Source organism: Juglans microcarpa x Juglans regia, chromosome 3S (genome assembly GCF_004785595.1).
Source record: "Juglans microcarpa x Juglans regia isolate MS1-56 chromosome 3S, Jm3101_v1.0, whole genome shotgun sequence".
Lineage (NCBI taxonomy): Eukaryota > Viridiplantae > Streptophyta > Magnoliopsida > Fagales > Juglandaceae > Juglans > Juglans microcarpa x Juglans regia.
Window position 1 is genome coordinate 808402 of NC_054599.1, and position 12034 is coordinate 820435.

Here is a 12034-nt window from a genome sequence, read left to right on the forward strand (position 1 = left end):
AATGTTACAGGTGTGCAGTGCATTGTATCAATTCCTGTGTCATGTAGTGCTGCTGTGAATAGGTTGTACTGCCATTGTGAGTGGCCTGCTGCAGTGCAGCTCCTCTTTGTGCCATGCATTTCCACATTGCTGTCATGTGGCAGCTTCACTGTTATTGTCCCTTTTCATATGTCCCTTTCTATTACACTGCATTCCGTGAGACTTTCGATCTGTTCACTTTCCATGCATATTCTGACAAGGCTGCAGGAATAGTTTAATTTTTCTATCTCTCCCACTTATCCAACATAGATCATGAGTACTGCTTTTGACGTGCACATGGCCGCCCGCTTTCAGACTTTATATATATATATATATATATATTGCTGTTTCGATCATAAGTTTGGAAGATCTGTGTAGCTGCATGCATGCACTTATTCGTTTTCCGAGTTCCCTTTTTTTCTTTACACCTAAATATGTTCTTCTTCTAACTTCTCTTGTGACTCATGATCATCTGCTAGCTCCAGATAAGAGAAAAGGCCGTGACCGTATCTTCGCTGCTAATTGAATACAACTTGGAGTTTCTGCCGCCTGAGTAGCAAGAAGTGCTTTTGTAGATGTCAGTTTTGCAATAGCAGTAGCTTTGAGGTTAGGATTCTTAATATTTTATTCCAGAAATATTCCTCTTTCGGCATTCCTATTTAGATGTCGGTAGTTATGTTCAACATCGATCCTAGCTGGAAAGTCACCTGATCAGTGACTCAGCAGTGGTTGATTGCTTCTTTTAATAAGAATTCAAGGGATGAGACTGAAATCATGCAGGATGCATGCAGGCAGTAATGCTTGCAATTTGATAAATCTAATTGATTGGAGGAATGGTTTCCAAAAGCCTTTTAATAATTATCCTTTTTTATTATCTCCTTCATTTTGATAAATTTAATATTCTATTTACTGCCAATCATATGATCGATGTCACATTATCGGAAAATGATAATTAAAAAAGCTTATGAATAATATTTTTCAGTCTTTTAGTCTATCCCTGAACCCATTAATTACATGCATCTTTTATTATCATTTTTGTCCATAAATACTATGGCATTGGAAACTAAAATGATATAGTATTTCATGAACATCAGAGAATGATGTATAATAATTAAGATTTACTAATATATATCATATTTAAACTTTTTGGTCAACCCCAAATTAACCTAACCCTATCCATCTAATTTTATTATGATTCTTGGCCATATATAGATCATCATCAGCAGGGTTAAAAAGTAAATGATTGAAAAGTGGATAGATTAACATGAACCGATTGCAATAAAAGTTAGTGTGACTCTCGTTATCATTCTCTAGCGTGTGTTTGCTTGATTTTCTGTTCTTTTGTTTTGCTCGTTCCACTCATGATATATCACAGCCGACACGTTAAATAGTATTATATAAGTGATAACTGATCATCACTAGGGGGGAAAAAGTCTGATTAATTTAATTATCAAATTAATAATTAGTTAAGTTGAATTTTAGTTTTTTATTAGATGCTACTTGATCAATTCCTTCATTCTCCTTAACTTCCTCAACGACCCCATGCAGCATCTACAGTACTCCTGGTTGAAGCTAGCAATTGTAAATCAATTGGCCTGTGATAGTAAGTAGTACTGACACATGATGATGAGCTACATGATCAGTTAATTATCTATAACTTTTTATATTTTTGCAGTACTTTATAAGAATCCTCGATCAGGTTTTGTTGTATTATGGAATTCGACATACATCAGGGTTCTGCACAGGAGAATTCCTCTGAAATTCCATCTCTCATCAAGTATATATCATCAAATGAAGTGGCCGGCTTTGATGACGCTAGCTCGGCAAGCTTGATCAATATCAATGATCAGTCAACTGAATCTCAATCTCTCAGTCCATCTGCCACTGTAAGTTGTCGGACAATTTCCACAGGACTAGAATGCCTGAAAATATTTAATAAACACCGACATGTCATGCTGTTTTATATTTGTATTTTGCGTATTACCTGGGAACTGAAATAACTTTTGATTAACCAGGGCGATGAAACTGAACCCATCTACCATCATAAAAGGGTGGAGTCTATTTCTATCAGCATGCCTTCATCTCCAGGGGGAGTTCACTTACAGACTCCAAGAAGAGTTATCTTCAGTGGCGAAACCATTTTTAAGCGTGGGATTCCAGATCATGATTCTCGTGTATCCAAGACTGAACCACTAAAACCGCCAAAACATCATTTTCAACCAATGCTAAGAGGCGCTGCATATGATAAGTCGATCAATGATGGACAATTTGCCTATCACGAAAATATTAGAAGGTTGAAGGACAAGAGATATGATTCTTTCAAAACATGGTCTGGGAGACTTGAAAGGCAGATCACACTACTGCGTGGAAAGCCAACACTAGATTCTAGACCCGAGGATGATACAGTGCAGAGTAGAGAAGTTGAGAGAAATTTACCTGTGGACCGCTACTTCGATGCCTTGGAAGGGCCAGAGCTGGAAACCCTGAAGGTATGTGTTTTCCTTCCCCAAAATTTAGTCACATTTTAATTCTTGTTATATATATATTCTCTCAACATTTTAGGGTGGCCAAATCTGGGAAAAACATGGTTCATGATGTCAGGCTATCCTCCTAAAATGAATTTTGATTCTGATAAGAGGTTTGTTTTATGAAGATTACAGGTTTGATTTTATATTGAACAAGGCCAGCCTTACCTCATGAATTATCAAAACAATGTGTGTCTAATCTAACAAACCAATCATGTGCTACTGTTCCTGTCAGTGTTTTACCTAGTTTCTAACTTTCTTGTTTGCTTAACCATGCATGGAGAGTGCTGGTGCAACTAAGAAATCTGAAAGTTATATCCCCATAACATGATTAACTATGAGGAAATATTTCTCTTGGTCAGTTGCAGCTAGCGTAATCAAGTTATACTGCTGTCTTCCAGTGCCTAATGATTAAGGGACTGTTGTGTATATAAAGAATAAGAAATTAACCTTACATGCTATTATAATTGTGGTCACTATGCAACGTACCTATATATTTCACATAGTCAGATATTGTATATAATTGTGCTCCGTGCTTCTTCGTCATAGTATCAGTTCTTTTTAACAGGCTTCAGAGGAAATGGTGCTTCCTCATGACAAGATATGGCCCTTTCTTCTACGTTATCCTATCTCTTCATTTGGTATCTGTCTTGGTGTTAGCAGCCAGGCAATTATGTGGAAAGCCCTGGCCACCTCTTCCTCCACAAAATTTCTTCACATAAGCCTGACAGTAAATCTCGTTTTATGGTGCATTTCTATTGCTCTTATAGCCACTGTTACTTCCATCTACCTTTTAAAAGTAATTCTCTACTTTGAAGCAGTTCGGCGTGAGTACTACCACCCTATACGTATCAACTTCTTCTTTGCCCCATGGATATCCCTATTGTTCTTAGCTCTTGGAGTGCCACCTCTAGTTGCTAACAACCTGCCTTCAGCTCTTTGGTATGTTCTCATGGCACCAATATTCTGTCTTGAGATTAAGATCTATGGACAGTGGATGTCAGGAGGCCAAAGGAGGCTATCGAAGGTCGCAAATCCTTCAAACCATCTTTCTGTAGTTGGGAATTTTGTTGGTGCATTACTGGGTGCATCAATGGGGCTAAAAGAAGGTCCTATCTTCTTCTTTGCCATTGGTTTGGCTCACTACACGGTCCTATTTGTAACTCTCTACCAGAGACTTCCAACAAATGATACACTCCCAAAAGAGCTTCATCCGGTATTCTTTCTGTTTGTGGCAGCACCAAGCGTTGCTTCAATGGCATGGGCAAAGATTCAAGGCACCTTTGATTATGGTTCACGGATTGCTTACTTCATCTCCCTGTTCCTTTATTTCTCACTGGTAAGTATCTGTCCTCGCTAATGCAAATGAGTATAAATTTTCACTTCAAGTCCCTGCCATGCACGTACGGCTGAGCATGCCATCTTTTATAGTTTTTTTTTTTTCCCCATAGAAAGAAGAATATAGATCAGGTCTAAGGGGGTAGCAGAACAATGAGGAAGAAGACTGATAAAACATTAACAAAGCATAAAGCCAAGCAAGAAAGATGGCCGCCCTCTAATACAGAACACTGATGATCATGGAATACTTGAGTCTAAACCATGTTGCTTTGGGGTTGTTCCTTGTTTTGTCATGATGGGTTTTCTGAACTATTTGATATTTCTGTGCTTTTGCAGGCAGTTCGGCTCAATTTCTTCAGAGGGTTCAAGTATGATGCTGTTGACTTGTATTTGTCACCTGAGATAGTAATATCGGTGCACCTGATTTTTTTAGACCTTCTGATATTCTATTTTATTTGAATCCACAGGTTCTCAATAGCATGGTGGGCCTACACTTTTCCAATGACTGGTGCTGCCATTGCAACCATCAGGTACTCAAATGAAGTCAAAAGTGTCTTGACCCAAGCTCTATCTGTCATACTCTCTTCCGCTGCTACGCTTTCAGTGACGGGCCTGCTTATAACAACCATTTTGCATGCCTTTGTTCTACGAGACCTTTTCCCTAATGACATTGCCATTGCCATCAGTGACAAAAGGCCAAAAACAATGAGAAAGTGGTTCCATCTAAGACATAGTAGCTCAGATTCCAGAGATGTAGAGAATTTCTTAAAATTTTCAGGCTCAGATAGCAACGATATAGAAGCCTCTCTAAAATATTCCAGCTCTCGACGTAGAGAGTCTTAAGCTAGCTTCCACTATTAGGCCCGTGATTCAACGGCCTTAAACGTTAAGAGGTTTGTGAAATTATTCAATGAGTCGTTCGCTACTGATACATGGGAGGAACAAAAGCAAGGGTTTTGGCAGTTCCAGGGAACATGTAACAGAGTGATCGAAGATTTAGTAGTAAGAGGAGAGTAATGCTCAAACAGAAGCTGAGTTGTAAATTGTAGGAGAAGGTTTGATGGGAATACACTATTAGTGTATATCTTGTGCAACAATGTTCCATTATAGCTCAAAAGAATTAAAGAACGATGGCTCCTGAGTAGTTCTATTTGCGCTAACTTTCGTATGATGGTAAGGAATCTTGCTTGCTCATATGGGGAACTTTAATCTTTAACCAGAGTATGTAAATGAAATGAAGTGTCTATTACGTTTGCCTTTTCAATTTGTTCACGAAAGCAATTTCAGTTGCTGGGATTTATCACTGCAAACATTAGATTTAAGCATACCGATCACACACTTCATTCTAAACCACGATGGGGTGGGAACTAACTCGGACAATATACTAGATAGATGCCTATTAGAAAACTTTTGGTAGTTTAGGAGGCAAAATCATTTCATTTTCAGTGCTACGATCTGTATACAACCTGACACGAATTTGAATGACCTGAACCTAACACATACATTTAGTTATTCAGGTCTGATTAGTTGATTGTTAATTTTATGACCCAAATTCGACACAAACCCCAATGACCTGAAGCAAATTGCCGTCCTTAAGAGCCTGCGAGTGGAAAACAAATGTTGGATTTTAAAAAAACCCACATTGCCTGATTCTAGTACGAGTTTCTAATGCTATAGATGTTACAAGGCTGCCATGAGAAAAGATTTCATGGCAGAAGCTAAGCAACTGTGATATGGAACCTGTTCTAGTGCAATGAATATTAAGTGCAATATAAGGTCTGCACAAAAGTCATATGTACCATTCATTGTCCTTGAACTTGAAAGAAAGGTCTTAGGCAGGATTGTTTTCGACATAGGGCATGTAACAAGGTTGTGGTCCCCTGGTCTGTTCGGGTCAACCTGTCTACAGGTTGTTCTAAAGAAGCCTTCTGAAGTCTCTTGACAAGGAGGTTAACTCAACATCTTCGTCATAATCAGTTTATTAATTCATTTTTTCTTCCAAGATCAATCTATGTGACATGCACTTAGACTTCCTAGGGATAAAAAGGACATATATAGCAGTTGATATATGGAAACTGAGATTCATGGTGCATATGAATAGCACATAGTTTGATTCTTTCATTTTTGTTCCACATGTTCTTATTTTAGACCCATTATTATCTGTGGCTCGATCTCTCTCTGCGGTGGAATGGGTTGCTTCCATATGTATAAGTAACACAACAAAAATCTAGTCGTTTTGTGTTGGATAATAAGAGAAATTCAAATGTTACAACTCAAGTACGTCCAGAACACTATGTCATTTACAGCAGTAAGAATGAAACGGTTATATCTCTTGCTTTCGAGGGTCTGCATAGATCGGAGGAGTGTCCCCTAAGGAGGTGTCAGGTTTGATGGAAGTGGAAAGAGGGGGTCTACCTCATATACGATGTAAATGAGTTGTGATCCTGCTTGGTATAGTGTGAAAAAAGTTGTGTAGCGTTTTGTTATATGGTTTGTGGTTGTTATACATTTGTAGAAGTATATATATCACTGGCCATGGCAGACCTTCTCAATGTGACAAAAACCATGTCGAATTTTTGTGTTTGTTGTGTATTCAAGATGAAAGGGGACCGCAAGAATGTCTTTTGCACACTGATTCCCATGTCAACATTTGAAGGACTTGTCTTGGAAACACACACATCCTCTACTTGCAAGGTTATGCAATGTAACGAGGACAGGCAGAGTTATCACTTGGTTATGGTCTTGTTACAAGCTAAAGTGACCCAAGGTTCAATAGCAGCGACAAGTAGCATGTTTGAGGTACTATGGTCCCCTCCAACAAGGCTAATTGGTTGTGCTTCCTTCGGACTGAAGCAGAAAATCCAACAGGTAAGACAAAAAAAGATGTAGAAGGAAATGCAAAAGCAGTGTTTTCAAACTTTGGCATTATCTTCCAACACTTTTTTTCCATGTCTCCCTATCCTGCATGCCAGGTCACATGTGACAAACTTCTTACTCTCAGCCACTTCTCTTTCCCATGCAGTCCCACTTGGATAACATTGGACCACCTAAACTTGAATTTAGGTTTCAGGGGAACGAATTGCAATGCAAATTCAAGATTATAAAGAACATCAACATGCATGTTTGAAGAGCAAGTCCTGTCACATACTGGACCCCATGACTAAGGGAACCCAGAGCAGAACATCTATGGCTATCCACCCTTATCAAAACAGAATGGTCCTAAAAGTTCTGTTTATCTTGTAAAAACGGCTGCTAGGAAATGACACCACCATACTATTGCAAGAAGGATATGTCACCATTCTACGGTAAAATTATGTTAACAATGCAGTAAATTCTAGGGAAATTAGCTTGCAATTATGTATTTGATTTATAGAAAGTTTTTACATTGGGGATGTCGTTGCCTATGAACTTTTGGGGTAAGAGTATGACAATATTATATATATGTGATGATCTCAAACTTCAAAAGGCATTAATTTAATCTTTTTTTTTTTTTAAGAAGAGGACGGTAACCTAATTTTATTATTAGTCCTCACTTATGACGGAGGAAAACAATGTTTACATCTCGACACCTGGGAGTTACATATTCAAAACTAACTTGAAAACCAAATCCAGACATCCAAACTAACTAAACAATATACTGTACATCAGAACAAAAGCAGCAAACTAACATAATTAATTTAGTCATTAATTATATATCGGTGAAGTATAAATAATATTGTAGATATATATATCATGGGGCATGAGCACAAGTAGTAGTAGATCGAGCACATAACAACGATGATTGTAGTACAATGATATACATATATATATATATATATGATGAGATTGGAATTTGTAGTGCCAGACTAGCTAGCAGTAGCAGTTACTTAGAATGACGCCAATATATATAAACGATAGCTGTCGCTGAACATGACAATATATTCAAAGAATCAAACATCTTTCTGAGGGACGGGGGAGGGGGGACCTACACTACAAAAGAAGTAAGAATTACCGGCGTTTATATTATCGGCGGTTGTTTATGCGCCGGTAAAAATATATTATTGCCGGCGCTTATTGTTTACGCAATTAAATAATTGATTTTTCCGGCGTTTATATTGTTACGCCGGTAATTATATCTAGCTTTGGCGGCGTTTACAAAAATGCCGAAAATATATCAATTTTACGCCGGTAAATTAGTTGTTTCCCGACGTTTATATTATTACACCGGTAATAAAATATAGTTTTGGCGGCGTTAAAAAAAAGCCGAAAAGTGATCAAATTTATGCCGGTAAATAATTGAGTTTTCCCGCGTTTATATTATTATGCCGGAAATAATCTATAGCTTTTGCGGTGTTTAACAAAATACCGACAATTGATTAATTTTACGCCAGTAAATTAGTAGTGTTCCGGCGTTTATATTGTTACACCGGTAATAATATATAGTTTTGGTGGCATTTTAAAAAAAGCCGACAATTGATCAAGGGACTTAAATAATAATTTTTTATGTTTAAATCACTAATTATTTATTCAAAGAATGGGTCATGAACCAAACTAGTAAAGGGCATCTTGCTAAGATTCACAACTTACAAAAAGAGTAGTAAAACTAATGCATAATTCACCACTTCACCTAACACCTGATTTCAAAACTTTTATAATTCGTTCCAATTCCAACTTAGCAAAACAGAGCAAACGTAGATATATGACATAACCATTAGTATTATCTCAATTAAAAAAGTTGCAAATACCATTAAACTAAAATATTAAAATATTAATATAATTTGAGATTCTTCACTTATAATCCCCTCAATCCTCGTCCTCGTCGTTCTCTTCCTCTTCTTCATCTTCCTCTTCTTCGTCTTCCTCTTCATCATTCTCCTCTTCTTCATCTTTATCTTCCATTTCATTCTCTATTTGATTTTGTCTTGAAGCCTGAAAATAAATTCAAATGAGAGTTCAAAATTTTCAAAATAAGATTGATTGATATCAACTAAATATATGTGAGGTGCTCACCTGTGCATGCACGAATGTGTTTACGAAATTTCGCAATTCAGTTAATTCGTTCCGCATTTTATCAAGCTCTTCCTTTAATTTACCATCTTCTTGCGTTGAAGTTGGTAATGAATGTTGACAAGTTTGCCTTGTAGGAGTTGGCCCAAACCCCAAACCACGCACACGTCCAGGCCGTTCTGGGCCCATAACTTTAGAATAAACATCATCTGTTGCCCAAGTCATGGTTTCTCCAGACCCCATTTCTATCGGCCTTATGTCCTGTGTTAAAAGTTCCTCCATCTCAGCCTGTAATAGATAATAAAAAATACACATTCTTCATCTTATAAATCCATTAAAATTAAAAAGTAATAAATTTGAAAAACATACAACTTTCTTCCTCGTCTCATCATTGTAGTGGGTGCCATCCTTTCTCTTATGTGTCGTGACAAACAACTGGGCTCGACTTGGCAATGTCCCAGTTGATTTTTTTGCGTCCAAAATTTTATATTAAACACATATATTGAAAACAAATAACTAACAAATATTCAATAGTAAATAAATACTAATTAAATAAATACCGCATCATGGGCATATCTTGCATAACTTTTTGATCCTCCGCTGTGAACAACCAACTGCTTCTTACGACACTCCTTATTTTTATTACATTTTGACTACAACATCACAAAAATTATGAGAATTATGATTAGAATAACTAGTTGGTTGACTTTCTAATCAATAAGAGAAATGCGCGCGTTTTTACCTTATATTCTGGATCGAACCAAAGATTGGCCAACTCCGCTAGTTGCGATAAATCCACCATATCGGGACTTGCCCTTGCCACAACTTGTGCTGCATATGTGTCTTTTTCATGAAGTAACTTTTTCTTCAATTCGTGTTTGTAGTCTTTCCATTTCTTCCCCAGGTCCTTCAGTATCCATTTTTTGAATGCATCCAATTTGTCATCAGGAACTTTAAACTTGCCCTACAGTCAAAATAAATTTACACAAGTATATGTCTTGATTTCTAACAAAATTTTCAAAATATACCTATTTAATTAATAATAATAGTTTAATACAAGTTTTATACCATTATAAGACTCCACGCTTCCTCCTTTATGGTTTTAGGCACCGACCTCCAATCCTTGTAAATTATTGGAACCAACTTATTAGTTCTCGGTATCAGGCCACCAAACCTTACCACCTTTGAGTCTTGCTTTTTGATGGGTTGACCAAGATTATTGAGCTCCATATCAATTCGTTCCCCTTCTGGAAGATGCCAAATGTCATGAATCGAGTGCAATGGTCTTTTTACTCTACCTCCATTACTATCTGCAAAAATGGATTTAATGACATTATTACTATTTTGTAAATGTGCATTCATAGTAAAATAAATAAGAAGTAAGAAAAATAAAAACATACCAACAATGACAACAAAACGATCTCCAATGTCGGAAAACAAGTCGACATTTTCTGCTTCCGAATGTGGTTCTATTGGTACAAGTGTGCATGATTGGGTCTCTCTGTTAATCTCTATACGTCTGGGTAGTTGGCCTCCCATTTGTATCGATGTAGAAGGTTAGGTCCCCTTCTGTGAAGATAATGATGGCTGGGAAGGACAATCTACAGAAGGTGATGACTCCACCATCCTATCAACGGAAGGGGGAGGCCTATCGACAAAAGGTAATGAATGGGCCGCCCTATCAAGAGATGGGTATGATTGCGTCTCACTATGAACAGCTGGTATTGAAGTAGATTGTCTTCGCAAGTGTGGCCTGATAGTCTTTGCCTTCTTTTTTGGACCCATTGTACCTATACAAAAACAAGATTACATATATGCAAATTAATAGAAATAATAATATTTAGAGCATGATATGAGATAGAAGTAAAGTTATAAGAGATATCATGTTAAAAAGTCTAAATATATATTTCTTACTCAACACTATTGAGTAGCTTCGATCGTCATTCCGTCTATGTCATTTCGCATCCACACAACATCGTCAGTAGCAGGTTCAATAGCTTCATCGTTGGAAGTGTTACAACATTCATTGACTAAATATTCATCCTCATCCTCGTCAGTCACTTCCTCTTCACCAGTGTCATACACGTCTCTTGGTTTTGTCTTAACGACAACAACCCAATTTGGACATCTTTCATCTGCCACATAATATACTTGAGATACTTGGGAAGATAAAACAAACGGATCATCAGTTATCCGATTACCAGTATGCACTAGGTGAGAAAAATTTACAAGACTAAACCCAAACTCGTCCTCCTTGAAACCTTTACCCCTAGTAACGTCTGCCCAATCACATTTGAATAACACATATCGAGATCCATCATAATACATAATCTCAATCATGCGTGTTAATTGGCCATACCAAGCAGGGCCATCTTCAGTACACACACTAACACCACAATTCTGAGTTTTCTTCCCATTTTCGTAATTCCTAGTGCGATATTTTGTGCCATTGATGACAATTCGCTTAAATTCTTTGGCAACTTGCATGGGACCTTTAGAATGCATTACGACTTTATGGCCCAATTCACTTCTTCCATTGTCATCCATTTTCATTACCTGAAAGGTTGGATTATTAGAATTGAGTAAATGACAAAGTGCCGGCGCTTATGGAACGCCGGCAATCCTTGTTTTTTTTGTAGTGCTAGTTCAACTTAATTTGGAGAGCCATTTTTTAAAAGGAGGGGAAAAAGTCAGATGATTCGATCTTTTAGTTAAAAAATAAAAAAATAAAAAAAATAAAAAAAAAATAAAAAAACATAGGAAAATGTAATTAATAAGATGCATGCATGATTTTTCTGGAACGACGAGAGTTCAGTTTTTCATTTTATACAAGAGTAATAATGCTGAGATTATAGTACTTTTATCTTCTTTTCCGAGAGTAGGTCAGCTGTTCGCATGACTTCATCCTCTTCTTTTAATTAATCAATTAATAAAATTAATTATTTAATATAATCACGAAGCTAATTTTTCCAACTTTTATTAGCATTATTGTTGCATTGCAAAATGGGCAAGCTTTTCCTTAGATCACAAGGAAGAGAGAGCGAGAGAGAGAGACCATGGTGCCCGATGCGTAGAAATAAGCATCGATCATGTCAAAATGTCTAGCTTATGGGAAAACAAAAACCAACGATACAATAATATTATACATTGAATAGTGGTAAAGTGGG

General features: G+C 37.0%; 1 protein-coding gene and 1 long non-coding RNA gene across 2 annotated transcripts; one reads left to right on the forward strand and one right to left on the reverse strand.

Annotated features, from left to right (window-relative positions):
• The first annotated feature begins 424 nt into the window (after positions 1 to 424).
• On the forward strand, positions 425 to 5012 carry LOC121258161 (S-type anion channel SLAH2-like). Its single transcript, XM_041159548.1, has 6 exons — positions 425 to 624; positions 1694 to 1904; positions 2034 to 2507; positions 3112 to 3882; positions 4218 to 4249; positions 4349 to 5012. The coding sequence occupies exons 2-6, from the start codon at positions 1731 to 1733 to the stop codon at positions 4722 to 4724; spliced, it is 1827 nt and encodes a 608-aa protein (XP_041015482.1). The 5' UTR covers positions 425 to 624; positions 1694 to 1730; the 3' UTR covers positions 4725 to 5012.
• Positions 5013 to 9427: 4415 nt separating this feature from the next.
• LOC121258437 lies at positions 9428 to 10011 on the reverse strand. Its single transcript, XR_005939402.1, has 2 exons — positions 9610 to 10011; positions 9428 to 9520 (listed from the first exon to the last, which is right to left on the reverse strand). It is a non-coding gene; the product is annotated as an uncharacterized LOC121258437 (long non-coding RNA).
• Between the last annotated feature and the right edge of the window lie 2023 nt (positions 10012 to 12034).